This window comes from Bactrocera dorsalis, chromosome 2, assembly GCF_023373825.1.
Source record: "Bactrocera dorsalis isolate Fly_Bdor chromosome 2, ASM2337382v1, whole genome shotgun sequence".
NCBI classification, from domain to species: domain Eukaryota; kingdom Metazoa; phylum Arthropoda; class Insecta; order Diptera; family Tephritidae; genus Bactrocera; species Bactrocera dorsalis.
The window spans coordinates 98,994,220-99,011,400 of NC_064304.1; the positions used below are offsets into that span (position 1 = coordinate 98,994,220).

The window sequence follows — 17,181 nt, forward strand, 5'->3', positions numbered from 1 at the left end:
AATATTTTTAATATTAATTCGTTTATTTGCTCTCATTCAACTTATTTATTGATGGAAAATAGAAAACAATGGAATAAAATTTTAATAATTGCCGATAAAATTATTACCGGAGACATATGCGTCATTTCGCAATCGAATTCTGCGTCATTTATGAGTCAATAATTGTTTACACTCATATTTACAGCCGCCTACACTTTTATCTGCCGCGTACTCTTAATTTCCGACGCAATTTTGCGCCAGCAGCAGTTGAAATAATTTTTAAATTGTAAATAATAATATAAGTGAGTTAAAAAATGATGCATAAATCAAGAGATTAATTGTAAATTTCATTAATATTGTATTAAAGTTTATAAATAAATGCTGTAGGCGAAATATAAACAGATATTGCTTAAAGTTCTTTAGGTCATAAATATGTATTCACAAAACTGCTGCCAGTTTATCTCTTAATTTTTTTTATTTACGGATGCATGTTCTCATGTTTTCTCACAATAAAGCATATGATCGTTTTGTGATCGTTTCTTCTATAGTCGTTATTTGTAATCTGGTTAATCTATAATGCTGAATACTGCCAAAAAAAACTTTTTTTATAATCTCATGATTTGTTGTCATAAAATAAAACACAAACAAAATTGAATATAACTTTGATTTTTGAGTGTTCTCTCAAAGATGTTAACTCAGTTCTACTTCCAAACTACATCGAAAAAAATCAAGTGCTGGTATGGTAACTATGTAATCTACGAAGAAATTGTTCAGATCGGATTTCTATAGCATATAGCTGCCATACAAACCGAACGATTGGAATCAAGGGCTTGTATGGAAAACTTTCGCATTTGACAAAATATATTCACGAAATTTGGTATAGATTATATTTTAAGGCAACAACGTAATCTCCGAAGAAAGTGTTCAGATCGGATTACTATAGCATATAGTAAAGCTGCCATACAAACCGAACGATCGGAATCAAGGGCTTGTATGGAAAGCTTTCGCATTTGATGTGGTATCTTCACGAAATTTGGCATGGATTACCGCTTCAGGTAACAATATAATCTCCAAAAAATTTGTTCAAAACGAATTACTACATCATGTAGCTTCCATACAAACTGAACACATAATTACTAACAGAAATGCACCTGTGAAGGGTATTTAGCTTCGGTACAACGTTTTTTCTTGTTTTAAATCTCTTTGAGCTAAGCTCGATACTATTGTAGCGAAACCAGCTTCCGATGCTATACTTCTATCACTATTATCGGCCTCTGCCTCTGACCTATTTCTGTGCATCCATTGCGCGCTCACAAGCAAGCAATTAACCAGCGTTCAGCCATAATTAATTCAGCGATCGAATAAGGCGCCCACATTTCGCATTGTTTCACATTGTTTTCACTAAACTTGAAGTGGCTTTTTTGGGATATTACAGGAGCGCAACAATTCGTTGTGTCTTTTTTTGGATGACACCATTACAATGTGAAATTTTGCACATCTAAAATGATCGACAACTCGAATTGTTTGTCAACCAGTTGCAGCAAGCTGAAATTGAGTCAAAGATATATACGCGAAAATTGAAAAAAAAAAAACAACAACAAAAAGTGGGGAAAATAGAAAAATTAAAACTCGAGCACAACAATGCTCTCGCAATATAAAAAAATCACACTTTGCTCAGTTGCTTACCGTCATCTACCGAGCTCTTTGTCACAACCCTGAGATGTAAGATAACTCATTAACTGACATACAGCACGAGCTTTGCACTAGTAATAAGCACATCTTCGCCGACTCAGCCATCCCTAAAGACACCGCCGCCGGTCTGCCTCCTCACATACTTCAAGACGCCGCACACTCAAAGAGCCAAGTGACTGCAATGGTCGACAAATAAAATGTAAGCGAGCGCTGTCAAACCAAATATGCATTACTCATTGTGGAGCGCAGAGCGCAGAGCGCAAGAGCGTGATGTTTTGCTGTTGCTTGCTTGTTGAAAAAGTAAACATTTTACTCTACTTTACTTCCACTTCCATTTATAGTTTACTGTAGGTAGTGATCGCTTGCTTAACTTGTGTTGTTGAGTTCGAGTTTCGAGATGGCTGCACGTAAAAAGGTAAGTTTTGAGTCACTCATCTGAGTTGATCGGTCAAATGCTCCGCCGCCGGTAGTTTGATCGTTCGCTCTGCATGTATGCGGCGCGGCTGATCGATCGGTAGGTTGGTCGGTCGGTCATTTAGCGGCATTTGAGAGTGCCAACCGACCGGTTGTTTTGCTGTTGGTTTAGCTTTAGACTTTGCTTGCTAACTCGAAAGGTGCGCGCCGTACTTGACGCTTTGGTTAGCTATTTGGTTGGTTGCTTGCTTGCTTATTTCGGTTACTGTTTAAGTCTCAGTCGATTTTGAAGCTCGTGCGCGTCGCGATAGTGTTGCATTCGCAAACGGAACGAAATTGCAGCTAACAACTGTAGTGATGCACTCAAACTAATTGTATGAGTACTTCAATTACGGTTTTATAGGCGTTAAGTGCTAAAAAATATATAAAATTTAAACTAAAATGCGCTTCAAATAAACCGATTTGGAAAATGGTCGTATGTTGCGCCGAAAATATGTGAAGCAGAATTGTGTGAAGTTAGACATATTCGCAAAATCGAAAATTATTACGAAAATTTTCACATTATTTTGTACAAGTTGTGTCAAGAATATGTGTAGAGTTTTAAGATTTGTGAATATTATATAAAATAGAAATTCGCTTATCGATAACAAAAACAATGTGAATACGTATATTCTCAACTGCACCAGTTATTGTTGCATTTCTTTTGATTACTTTACTTATTTATTAACAACGGCGATTTTTTAAGCTTGTAGGGAGCGTGGAAAAAGATGCCCAAAGTAGTTGTTTGTGGGGTAAAGTCTTTTTTGCCTTGCCTGTGTTTTTTCATTAATATGTGTATATTCGCGTTCAATATATAATTTCAATATTTGAAAAAAATAAGCGATGAGCCTGGTACGGTTAAAGACATTCCGGTGCAAGTTTAAACAATTACAGACTGAATTCGAGTTATGTTAATAGACTCAAATTATATTTAAATGCATTGAAACTTGTTGAGTATCCCAAATATCAGACCCTAAAATTTTGAAATCTCACTTTTCATTGCTTTATTTATATTTCTAATCTTATTGCCATCTACCCTGTTTGCAGAGAAATTCAAATTGAAAAGCGCAGCAAAAATTTGATAAATCTCATTTTCTTCCTATAAGTGCTATAAGCACCCAAGTATTTTTATTATTCAGTATCAGTGATTGTGCGTTTTTTCTACAAAAATTATTGGCCCAATCGTTACAATTCTTTGAAAACTTTCAGAATAGGCTCCTTCTGCTTCTATGCGGCCCTGCCAGCGCAGATTTCCAAGCACTGAAGGTATCAACGTTCTCCGAAATATACTTGAGAGCCTAGATACATACTGCTTGGATCCCCCCTTTCGTCTCAAAATGCTTGCCTTTCATCGGCCTTTTCAGGCAAGGAAACAAAACAAGGCCGGGGGCCACATCTGGTCTGTAGGGCGGCTACGGAAGCGGTGGGATGCCGGCCTTAGTTAAGTAGCTGTTCACAAGAAAGGCGGTGTGAGCCGGGGCGTTGTGTGGTGCAATTTCCAATCGGCTGCGATGTCTTTTCGGACCCCATTTACCCTTCGTTTGAGTCATGAACAACAAATTTTGATAAATTTAACATCCAAACCAATTAGACGTAATTTAGGCGACGGTCTGAGTTCAAAACTTTGCGCACACGAATCACATTGTCGGTGTTTGTCGAAGTTGCAGGTCTCCCAGCACGATCTTCATCAGCGACCTCTTCCCGGCCTTCCAAAAAGGCCTGTACCACCGAAACACCACTTCTTTCTAAAGCAAAATTTGGCAAAGCCTCTCTGTCGCAGATTAACCGAGTTTCACACAAAATTTAATCGCTTACCTCTGCTCTAACGAACGATGCTTTCACCACTCACAGAAACACGTTGCCCGAAAATGTTTGTTCTAACTCTCCAGGTGCTCGGAGACCGCTCGTTCGTTAGCTAGAAACGCCCTCTACTGAGTACAGTCGGTGCGCGCACGCTCCGAATTACAGTCACGGCGAAATAAAATCTGTCTTATTACTTTACGGGCAAACCCGTAAATTTATCGTTTAAGCCTTGCTATAAAAAATGCAGGCGGATTTTAATATAATGGTTTTATTGACCGAATTTCTCAAAGATATTTATACTTATACAAATCGACATCCGACAGCTTAGCTTAATAAAAATGAAGCGAAAAATGGGAAAAAGTGTCTCTATTATTTCACAATATATCAACAATTATCAAAGCTTGGCGGCCGCAATTCAAAAATGTCATATAAAATGTGATCTGTGGTCGGAACTGTGAAGATTAAATGACGGCAAATTTAGATCTTGCACTAATTTGGGGGCACCTTGTATTTTTCGAATCGATTTTTTAATCTTCAAAACCTAAGATAAATAATAATTATTTATTAAAAACAATATTCCAATACTATTTAACATTAATTCCTTCTTCCTTCTATTTACTCCATATCCTATAGTCGCCACATTTGTACGTATGTGTGTATATTCCTTTATTTATTTATTTCATTTATATTCAAGCTGCCGTTATAGTTTTACCACGCTTGCATTAGTCATACTCATACTTGTGGCGTGTTCTTTTTTTGTTAATATATCGTTTTTTTTGCAAACAACAACGAAGCAAACGGGTTTTCACCAGCTGTTACCTGATGGCCCACCACTTTCCAGTTATACACCTCCCCCCTTGCGCGCACTCTCCACCTTTTCGAAGCTTCCAGCATGGTACAACTATTTTTGCAACTCACCTCTCAACTTTTCTTGTTGCAACTTTCTTGTGGCCACAGCCACAGTTGTTGCACGTCACGTTGCGCTAGCAATTACACCTAACTCTTGACAAATTTGTTGCTTTCCAAAAGCAAAAACAGAAAAAAACTAATATTAGCAATAAAAAAACAAAGAAATACAAATGAAATCCTCAGCAGCATTTGCCGTGAGCTCGCTATGTGTTTGAATGCAACACTCATTGCACCCCGCCATTTTTAGCGGTAAGTGAAAGTCTAGCAATCATTATGGACTTTGGCATGCCTTCAACGTCGATATTACTGCGCTGTGCATTTTCTAGTATTCAATGAATTTCTTCAAATACTTTTTTTATTTTTTCACTTTGCCAAAGCAACAATCGGTAAAGGGGAGTTACACGAATTTTGCGTTGTGCCTCAGCGGTCAGAGGCTTCAAGCTACGTTCCCGTATAGTTTTTTGTTTTTCAATTAAATATTTACATACACACATATATATGTATGTATACGAGTCTGGTGGTTATAAATGTAGGCTTTTACGGCGGCGCCACCACTAACAGTTTAATAAACAATTTGCAGCGCCAACTATGCGCCGAGCATTTTAAATATGTTTTTCTTACTCTAAACGCTTTTTGTTTGAATGTTTGCTGCTAATGATCGTCTGCAGTGGCTTTGCGCTGACTCTGGCTTTGCCACAATTGCCATTGGGTTCACAGCGTTTTCGGTTTGCGTGTCATCTTGAATTTGCGCCATTGCTTTCGATTTTTTTTGTCGTACTTATCTGTCATACATTTAGCTAGCAATTATCTTATCACATACCCAATAATGCGGAAAGTCTATCAATGCATAAAACAACAGTGATTGGCTCTTTAAATGAAAAGCTTATTTTCCTGCACATCATAGACATGTAACACACTTCCCGTCGTCATTTGACATGTCACCAAAATACTCATACATGGAGTGTTTTTATGAAGAAAAACAATTAAGGTTAGTTGCGATTTTCTTTAAAAAAAGATAATATATTGAATGGGTCTTAAGACTGACTAGAATATTTGAAGGTAAGAGTGGCTGATTGTTTTTGAATGGTAATCTAGAATGCGAGCTATTATCGTCTAAAAATACTTAGGAAGGTAAATTTCTCCTTTTTCGTTCCTGACTAGTGCTTCGGTCACTCTGACGCCGCGTTGTGATGTGATGTGGAAGTCAGAAGCTTATTTTTTTTTTCTAAAAAAAAAAATATTTTTTTTTTGCAAAAGTTAATTTTTTAGCGTACAGACATATATTTAATTTTGGCGTATCTGCAACAATACTTTCACTGTTCCAGCGGACTGCTCAGCTGACAGCCAGACGTTCGTAAAAACAAAAAACTGCTTCAGCCGGGGAAAAAAGAAAACAATTCAACAAATGAAATAGGAGAAAACCAGTAACGTACGAATGCGCATGCGCAAACGTCATATGTGCATAATACGGTTTCTTAATGAAATATAGTGTAGGCTGCACATATCCTCCGGCAACAACTAACCAGTTGGTCTTCTTTTTGCTTTTCCGCTGCTCCAACTTCATATTTGTTGTTGTATTTTTTACGTTTTCACAACACTATTGTTATTATTTCCACGATCTCAACATGTCCGTCCATTTCACACTCCAACGCTTCTTTGTAGTCGTCTGTTTTTTCACATGCTAAATTTTTGCTAACTCGTGCTATTTAATAATCTCCACCTTCTGGTCACTTTTATGCCTTTCTGATTATTCACTTTTGATTAATTATCACTGCTTGTTTATTTTTTTATTTCTTTCGCTTCATATTTGACTTTTTTCCTCTGTTTTTCTCTTTTGGTTTGTTTCTTTCCTTGTTATTTAAGCGGTTTCAAGCCCGTCTACCTTACATTGTTTGTTCGCTCGTGTGTCGAAATATATTTTAAATAATTGTTTCTTGTCATGCATTTGTTAAACTTGTTAAAAATGTAATATTTTCCCACTTCTACTGAAAAATTATTGTAAAATTTAACAACGCACCGGAACTTACTGCTAAACCTGAAAAACTCTTGTGCTGATTATGCAATATTTCCACGTTACACTAAGTGGGCGTTGCACGTTATATTGTATGTACACCGTCTTTTACCGGAAATTACGTTCTTTTTTTCTAATATTAATATCCTTATCCGGATAAGCATCCTGAAATAAACACAAAATGTATATGTGACCTGGTCTACGAAAGGGAGCTAACGTGCGAAAACTAGTTTTCTGGGAAACAGCTGTTTAAAAAAAAAAAAAATGATTTTTTGACACCTAAGCCCCCTTTCCGTAGACCAGGTCACATATATTCAAAATTAACATCTAATTAAAATTTACCCGAACTGAGAAATAAAACACAATTTAACGTTTTTTAATACAAATTTCTATTATCGCCTACAGTATAGACTTGTGGGCCAACATAAGTTTGAAACGCTAAATCGAATTTTCGATACACATGTTGTAGGTCTCGGCTGTTGTTTTGACTCGACGCGGTTAGGATTTAATGCCTACAGCAAATTTTGTCTCAATTTTGTTTCAATGAAAATTTTGTGTCATTTGCTAGATTGTTGGACAGTTTTGACGCTATATTCATAAACCCACGTCTCGCCATCAATAAAATCTCTGTTGCGACCTCTACTCCTCGTCGGTTTTGCAAAAGATTCAAGTGTTTTTGTATAAGTTTAGCATTGATACGCTTTATACCCACAACATTAACCAAAATGTCTTGAATGGATCCATTAGAGATGTCGAGATCGATTGCCATCTCTCTAATGCCAACACGACGGTTTTCAAGAACTTTTTCTATGAGTTTCGTTGTTAACGCCGCATATTTTAACAGAGATGTATGATCGACTCGCATGAGGAAAGTTTTCGATGACTTCACAACCTTCCCTCGATGCTTGCGACATACGTGTGTTCTTGATAAAATAAACTCTCTTAAACAATTTGCAAAGATTCTCAAAATTGGATTGGAAACACAAAATTTCAAGCAAACTCGTTGTTAAATTTTTTCCCATGATAAAAATGGCTGGACTGTTTGGACATAATATACAAACAGCTGACACTCCCTAATTGGTGTGTGGAGATCATGATCTAACTTTAAACAAAGTTGTACCAATGTTGAAAAATAATTGTATCAGCTTGCAGTCCGGGTCAAATTTGCCTTTTTTTGTATTATATTATGTATTCAAAAATGACCGAAAATTCTGTATACGGACTACTTGGCTTTACATTTTTTCTCCGTTGCCGTTTTCAATATTAAAATATTAAAAAAAATATTTTTGAAAGTTATCATTAATTGATACAAAATTTATTTTGATTTTATAAAATTTTGAGAAGGAAATTTTTTACTAAAAAAGAAGAGAATCAAAAACCTTTGAATATAATTTTAACATCATGTGTTTATTTTATTAAATTCGTGTTTCCCTATTTTCGGCTAGATTTCCCTGAAAGAAAATGTAAAGTTGTTCATGATTCAATTGCGGTAATTAGCGGAGCAGCTTTTAATATGCGTTGCTTTGGAGTAAAGTTTTTCGCTTTTAACGGTATATTATGACTGTTCGTAAGTTTTTACGTGTGTCGTATTGTCTTAATTTTATGTGCTTACATATGTATATACATCTCCATCTACTTACATATGGTATGTACTTTCAAACAAATGTAGTAAATATTCATATTTTCGGCCAATGGTTAATTTGCACATGCAAACTTTTTCACTTTTCTGTTATCTACTCTAATCTCTTAGTGCTTATGTTTGCATTTATGCATGGTTTTTTTTATACCTTTGGGCAATCTTGCATAAATATTTAAAGTTGGAAAATTTGATTAATATCTTCATTTCACCTGAAATATCTATGTATATGAGGAATTTCTTGGAAAATAACTACTTTTTTGAATGCATACTTTTGATTTTCATCATTAGAATGTTTTGAAAAATAACAACTGCAGTATTTGTATTCAGAAGTGAAGAGATAATTAGTTTTGAACATGATGCAAAGCCATAAAATTAGATCATTTTTGAAAATCCTCAACATTTCTCCTTCCAACGCATTGTAGGTTTTTGACAATGAGGTTAAATGGGGTATAAATTTTCAAATCAACTTGGCTTAATAATTCCAAAATATGATTCAAGATTTATTAAGTGCTAATTTAGAAAGCAAATTTTGTTCCATTATTCGTGACCAGAGCGAAATGCGGCAAAAAAGACAATGAAGTTTTCTCTGTGATCAAACATTGTTCACACTAATCTTAATTTATTTATAACATTCGTTTTGCAAAAGAATTTCCCACAAACTGATTTAGTTTGCTTGTGACGTTTCCATTGAATTTAAAGGCAAGCCCGATTCCCATTGACTTCCGTGCCAAAAAATGCACGCATCGAATAAAATACATATTAATGCACTTGTGTGTATGCTCAGAGTGTGTATATTAGGGTGGGTCAAAAAAGCGATTATTTTTTCGCTTGTTACTCTGAAAAATTAGTTGATAGACACCTCTAAAAAAGGGTCTTCAAGTAAAATAAATGGTCAGTATAATTTTTCGATTAAGTTAAGCGCTTACGAGATATTCATCGTCAAAAATCAACGAAAAAGCTCAAAATAATAAAAAATAAATTAAATAAACAAAAAATAAAAAATAAATGGCCATATTTATAAAGCTTGAAGACTTCCTACAAGACTAACACGTGTTTGATTTGATATGAGCTTTGCAATTAAATTTTTTTTCATTGAGTTCAAAAGAAAAAAGAAAATTTGTCTTAAAATAGTCAAACTTCAACCGTTAATATCTTTGAAACGATTAAGAATACGAAAAACCCGTAGAGCATTCAATTATCTATGAAATCTATGAAACGAAAAATTTTTTCAAGCCGTTAATAATAAGAAAGAAAATAGAAAATGGTTAGGCGGAGGACCTTCGCGTTACAATCAAGAGCTCATACTTTTTAGAAGTGTCTATCAACCCATTTTTCTGAAAACAACGCGAAAAGAACATTCGCTTTTTTTACCCACCCTAATACTTATATACAATATGTATATCAATATAATGTGTACTTTGTGCACTCTTTTACATTCTACGCTAGTGGCAATGTTCTCATTTTTAATTATACTCTTTACACAATTTACAACGTCGATAGAATCGTGTTTTCCCAACCTAGAAAAACGGAAAATATCCAAATCCAACACGTACTGCACCTGAATTTTCAATTGTAATGCAATTACATATGTATGTATTTACATGCACATACGTGTAGTTTCAAACATTTTATATACGCACATACATACAACGTGTGTATTTTACCATCTTAGGTGTTCCAAAACGCTCTGGCATGAAAATCAACCCAGACTTGGGTGGGTATCGTCCTAACGCTAGTAATGCAATACTATTTTGACTAATTTGAATGAATAATAGGACGTATGTATATATATATATGCGTATGTATTTGTATAACAATTGCGCATGATCACATGAATACCAAAAAGACGAAAGCATTGGTTGGGTAGCTCGTTGGCTGACTTGAATAGGCTAAAACTCACATAGTAATTGGCAGGCAGACTTACTTTATTTATATGTATACGTTTGTAGTTGGATTTTTGTTTTATGTACATATATATATTTGTTTGAACGGATTGCATGTAATCCAAAGTTCGACGGAATCTCTGTATTTAAAAGAGAATTTCAAATTTTGCTCACATATTTTACTAACATACAGTAACGAAAAATAGTTGAGAAGAGGAAAGAAATTGTTTAGAAATTCATCACTAGACTAGGAAAAAAAGTCTTTTTCGCAATTTAAGACATAAGATTCGGGTGTAAAATAAATAATTATTTGAGAAGATTTATACTAAAATATTATTTTTTCAAGTAAAATTTTTTTATTTTAAATGCTTACATTTTCAAAAAATAAAAAGAAACCATAAAGGTCGTAGAGAATAAGAAAAATTCTCCGTTGTAATAATAAACAGTCAAGAGCCTCAGCTCTCAAATAAACAAACGAGAATATTACTAATAAAGTATTATTTTTGCGGATATAAATTTAATTTTTAAAAGCTTATATTTTCCAAAAGAATATTTTTCTTCATTCGTCAGCGATTGTACTTCACTTCACATTGTTCTTTTGAATAAAAAATAAAAGACATATTTATACTACGTATCTACTGCATATATTTTTCTCGCTGTACATACATATACTATACATATGTATGTATGTATGTATATACATATATGTACATATGCATGTTTGCACTTACTACGCTCCACTCTGCTGTAAATGTTATTTGCTCTGCTTGATTTCCTTTACTTTTACTATAATTCAATAGATTTTGAATTTTATGCTATAGTAAACTGTACAATCATACATGAGCATATATATAAATACATATGTATATGTGTATGTGTACGGAAAGCAAAAATAAATTAGTTCATGCCTTTGTTCAGTGTCCGTGCTTTTATTGCCAAAAAGTCGTATATATTTACTATATACATACATACAAAAATACATATGCATGCACTTACTCTAGCGTGTGTACTCCAGGGCGTATGTGGAACAAACCATTCTCATAATAAACCTTTTTATTCGTCGATTGGTTCATTTGTCGTCATTGTAAAGTTCGTAGATTTCTCTAGGCTTGCCATCATGTTTCTCTGTGATTCTATTTGAGTTACAAACATATAGAAATTGAATTTGACGTTTTAGTTCTTTTTGCATTTTTATTTCTATTTTTGCAGCATCACTGCAAATAATGAAAATAGTAGTGGAAGTGGCGTTGAAATAGAATTGTCACTAATTGGCGCACTATAAATGTTGCTCTGCTCTGTTGTAACGAAAATTTTTGCTGACCATGTGTGGGAGTTCTGAGTATGTGTGTATTCTTGTTTTTTCTTTCGTTAAAACCTCAATTAAATGCATTGTAATGACTTTTATTTTACGTTCGCTTTATGCTTTGGCTTCAATGGCTATTTGTGGTTAAAAATCTCTTTATTTGCGTTAATTAAAGGCTTTTCTGCTCGTTTTTTGAATTTGTTACGAGTACAGTTTTATACGTATATATGTATGTGATATTTTTCTCGACGAGAAAGCATTTGTGTTGTTTAAGTTCTTAAAAGTATGAATTGGTGCAGATTTTCTTCAAATTCTTTGATAACTCACGAGCTTATGTGGTTATATAGCTGCAGTTACAAAAATTAGTAAAATGTTAAAATTTGTATACTTAAAAGACAGTTTATTTTAGTTAAAATTGCAACAGATGCATGGTGTTATACTAGCGGTACTCCGAACAGGTTTAAAGGTAAATTACAGATATCAACTAAGAGTGGGTCCAGAGAATACCTTAAAATTAAATGTTGGGAAGTGTTTCTAAACAATTCATACAAATTTAATTTATGGATATTTTTGGTTCCAAAATATAATATTTTAACCTTCCCGGGGTTGTTATTGGAGTATCTGTACTAAGACCTACACCTTAAACTGAATAAAACCCTTCAAAAAAATTTAAATCGGTAGAGGTCTTTTAGTATTTTGAAGTCTTAGCTTACTGTCTACTATAGGAGAGGATAATTAACAGAAGTTGCAATCAAAATTATTCTTGGATCAAAAAAAAAGTGTCAGACTTATAAAACTGTCCGCGTGTTATATTTTTTGTTCGCATATTCTTAGCACAATTTGTACAAAATGTCGCAGTGACAAACTGAAGACATAAATATAACAATAAAAATATAAATTTGTAAATGAAATTCCAAATCGTTGAAAAGATTAATATACACGTAAAAGAAAATAACAAAAAAAGAAGTACTAATAATACTAAACGCTAATGCCCAAAGCATAACATTTCGTATTTAACGGTGCATTTTTTGGCAATTTTTCGTCGTCAGAATTGTAGCAGTTCATTTGGTTTGCGGTTTCCGCCTACAATCGGCTGTTGACCTTAATTTAGTGAATTGCTGCTAATACTTTTTTTTGCAATTGTTGTAGAGTTTGCCTCTTGGTCTTGTATTGTGCCGCTAATCAAGAATGAAAATGTGACAAAAATAAAAAATTTAATTGACAGCAATAACATTATTGACATACACATAGGAAGTGAAGCGAAATTATGACTTTTCATTAGCGTATGCCTTAAAAGTGTTACAATTTAAATTTTTTTTTTGCAAACTTCGCTTAACAATTATTTTTTGGAAACATTTTTAAATGAAATAACTTGCTTAACAAGCTGCAAATCTTACTATTTTATATATAAAAGGTCTGTGTTGCAGTTAATTCGCCGTATTTTCGAACTTTCTTAATAATGCCGCTTAAAACATGGTGACAACAATAAAAATCACTTGTGACGGTGTATTCATACAATCCAATTCGTATCTTACGCCTACAGCGTCTGGCAACGCTGTTGCGCATCATCGTGCGCATACAAATAATATTGCACAACATTTGCCCACATCTCCAACATCGCTACCAACAACAACGACCGCAACATCGTTCGCCATTTGCAGCGACGATCAAAGCAACTCGGACACTAGTTCCAACGAGTGTGAACACAGATTGCGGCAGAGTTTCAGACACACAAACTCACCGAAAGTCGCACTCATATCGGCGACAATTAGCAGCTGCAACAATATAAACAACAGCACTGCATTTAACTCCTACTCCTCCAACACATCCTCATCCTCTTCGCATTCATCCAGCAACTCACACACCTCCAACGCAACGCAGCGCCAACGGCGTCAGCGGCGCAGTAATTCCACCAGTCCACGCGACTCATTCAAATTCATTACGCCTGAAGCTGTTAAGTCGATACCGCATGGCAAAGCGGTAGATTCGCGTCGTCGTTACTATTACAGCGGCACAGGCGCCAGCGTCGCTGGCAACAGCAACAGCAACATTTATTGGTGCAAACAGGCCCTCATCGGTAGCAGTGGTAAAGGCAGCGTTGGCAGTTATGAGCATGCTAATAGTGCACAGAAGCGTCGCGCACATACTGCTGAACACGTTACGTTGACCCGGAGCGCCAGTAGTATTACGCCCCATAAAGAGTTTCGAAACGCGCCCCCATCAACTACAGCAGCGACAGTGGCAGGTGTGGCCAAGGTGGTGGCGGTACGACGAGAAAGCAATGAACAACCGTCGGACGGCAACAAAAGTGACAACCAAAAAAGCAATAAAAACAGTAACCGTGACATATCACTTGCGTTTGCCGTCTGCGAAAAGGTGCACACAGACCTTTATTATAGCGCTAACCAACCACCAGTAAATAATAACAATAATGAAGACACTCATGTAAACGGTGACAGTGGTGATGACACTTCAGTGAAAGCCGTAGCAAGACAAAGTGACAACAACACAAAAATCAACCAAAAATATAAAAACGCTAACTTCAGCGTGTATACTGCCAAAGAGAGTTCTTCTTCAAGTTCTATGTCCGACTGCACTACGCGGAATTCAAATGCGAACTCCAAGCCGAAGACGCATGTGAAATGTGTGTCAACAAAACGCATATCGCCCAACGGTAGTGTGTCGTCCGCTGATACAACACGCCTCTTTAATTTCCTACGTGCAGCGCGTAAATTTTATCGTAGTGCCGCGAATATTGATCTGGCAGATGGTAGTCAAAATTCCGCTGATATAGTAGATGGTGGGTGTACGCAACAGCACCAGTCAGAGCCGCTTAAGCGTCGTTCCTCGTTGGCGGCCATAAACGATCGGCTGGAGATTGCAGATTATAATAAGTCATCAGCTGATGCTTTAGGCCAAATAACCGGGTCTTTAAATGATGATTGGTTTGGTTAGTATTATTAATTATTTCAATATCTTATATTTTACATAACAATAACAATAGAAATTCCGAGAGAATCCCTTTCTAATAATTTCTTGAGTCCCCATAATAGAAAGATTTTCCAGCTTCCAGTCGACTTTATACTTTTACCTCGTTATATGTCAACATTTTATAAATGTTACATTTTTACGTGACAAATGAACAAAAAAGCCAATAGCCATTATTGTTCTTAACAAAATTGACTGATTTATTATAATTAGCAGAAAAAGTTGTTTAAAAAAATAGCAATAACGATAAATAAACATCACCTGGATAACTCTCACGCTTAAGTTGTAAAATGTATTTTTTTTTTGTTGAAAGGCTATATTCTGAGAAAAGAACACGCTACTTTGACAGCCCGGGCATAGGGTAGAACAAATGCAACATTTTTGTACATTTTTCTAAAAAAAAAACGCTATTAGTATCGATCGACTTTTCATGTTCCTTTAAAATTAAAAAAAATCAAGACTTGACCGATAATATGTATGTTCTTAAAAACCTTTATTTTGGAACACAGCTTCATCAATATTGCTAACTTTTCTTTAAAAAATTTTAAAACAAATTACTTCATGTCAGAAAAATCTACTAAAAACTACTTTTTATGAATACTCAATATCGAATGAGCTTATACAAAAACAACGGCGTCGAAAAAAAGTCAGCTTCAATCATAGGCTTCAATTCAGTATCATAATTTTCTCTTCGGAAATTCTTAATACCGGTTGTTTGGGAAAACTCCCGATTACACTTCGCACTGACTTATAGAGGTGAAATATTTTCGTAATAGAACTTGTAATGTAACTCGTATAACAGTTAATTTATAACTGTTTGTAGATAGTTACATTTTTATTTTATTTATACCAAACTAGTTTATTTATTTATATGCGCATGTATGTTTGTCCTAAAAATGCAACGCAACTCCATGTCATTGAAATATGCATCGTAAAAACCGATGTTATGAAATGCCGCCGCACACGTCACTCATTCCATCATACTTCCCATCAGTGGTCTAACTATTAATTTTAATTTTGCCTCCAGGCAAATGGTTTATACAACTGCAGCTAATTATTATACCATAACGCGCGCAAATTCCATACCATATTTATTCATAAGCAGAAAACAGTTATTTTTGTCATTTGCGAGTTCATTAAGAAAGTCATCGTTATGAAAATATTAAAGTTAAAAAAATTAAAAATATTTTCTTAAAAAATCGACTGTACAATTTTCAAAGACAAAAAACTATTGTTTGGTTTTCATTATCTATTCAAAATATATTATATACTATATGAATAATATCCACATATAACTATCACTTCAATAATACTTTACTACCGGCAAAGTCACTGATTTGACCATTCCATTATGACAACTAAGTTGAAGATAGAGCTATGACAAGGTAGTAGTAATAACTTCCCGCTCCATTTCTCTCCTGACTGTAGAATCTTCTTATATTAGCTTTAGACCAAAATAAGCCTTTTATATTAGTTTTAAGAAAAATATTGTTCAGAAAGTATGTAAGTCTCCAACCACTTCGGTGAGACCTTCTTTTTTCGATGAGTGAGATTATTCAACAAAGAAGTTCCATTAAATTTTGGGTGAGGAATCAAATTTCTGATGCCGAAACGATCAAGGTGTTCAAAAAGGCCTTCAATGATATTTGTTGTGGAGAGCAGGGTTTTTGATTGGTACAAATTGGTCAAAGAGAGTTGAGAACGCGTTTATGACGAACCCCGTCCAGGACGGCCATCAATATCAACTAATGATCAACACGTCAATAAAATAAAGGAATTGTTGCTTGAGAATCGACGATTAACAGTCAGAGATCTTACTGGCATCGTTGTAATATCGGAAGAATCAGTGAAAACCATTTCCAAATATCGTTTGGGCCTAGAAAAGTGAACGCACGATTGGTTCCAATATCACTCAATTTTTTCGAAAAACAGAGTTGCGTTAACGTCTTTGAAACATTGCTTTCCGACTATCAGGATGTCATGAATTACTGGTGATGAGTCTTGGATCTATGCTTACGATCCGGAAACAGAGAATAAATCGGCCGAATATCGTGGCAAAGGCGAGCCGAAATCGGAAAAAACCACAGCAAAGCAGGTGAAAAAATCAAGGTTATGGACAGTTTTCTTCGATTATCGAGGTTTGGTGCACTCCGAATTCCTTCCGACAGCCAAACTGTCAACAGGGAATACTATTTGAGTGTTAGCGTCATTTTGGTGAAGCTATTCATAAAAAGAGTCCTCGATTATGGGTCGACACTCCTGGTTTTTGCACCACGAATGTACGATCACATACTGCCCCCACCGTATTCGACTGATTTTGCTCCGTATGACTTCTGGAAACGTGAATCGCTACCCGCATGGCACAAGTGTATTGAGGGTTACTATTTTGATAGTGAAGCCATAAATTTTGAAGAATAAATTAAGAGTTTTAAAATTATGAACAAAGTCTTACTATTTTTTGCTCTTAGTAGTATACATGCACCGCTGGACTGCATAGATACAACCAGTGAAGTCCACCAAC

The 17,181-nt window shown here is 35.1% G+C and overlaps 1 protein-coding gene across 8 annotated transcripts; it reads left to right on the plus strand.

Annotated features, from left to right (window-relative positions):
* The first annotated feature begins 400 nt into the window (after positions 1–400).
* On the plus strand, positions 401–14,972 carry LOC125776263 (putative uncharacterized protein DDB_G0277255). Of its 8 annotated transcripts, XM_049447703.1 has the most exons (3): positions 2,346–2,600; positions 12,822–12,955; positions 13,087–14,972. In XM_049447703.1, exon 3 carries the CDS (start codon positions 13,146–13,148, stop codon positions 14,625–14,627), a length of 1,482 nt encoding a protein of 493 aa, XP_049303660.1. In that variant the 5' UTR covers positions 2,346–2,600; positions 12,822–12,955; positions 13,087–13,145; the 3' UTR covers positions 14,628–14,972. The 8 variants fall into 8 exon arrangements, with proteins under 8 accessions (XP_049303658.1, XP_049303663.1, XP_049303656.1 ...); XM_049447701.1 differs by lacking the exon at positions 2,346–2,600 and adding an exon at positions 401–2,321 and having other exon boundaries at positions 12,822–14,972; XM_049447706.1 differs by lacking the exons at positions 2,346–2,600; positions 12,822–12,955 and adding an exon at positions 401–2,321.
* The last annotated feature ends 2,209 nt before the right edge of the window (positions 14,973–17,181 follow it).

What these genes read in the sequence shown, in the direction of transcription:
- LOC125776263 (XM_049447701.1), top strand. Translation starts at nt 13,146, where the DNA reads ATGGTGACAACAATAAAAATCACTTGTGACGGTGTATTCATACAATCC.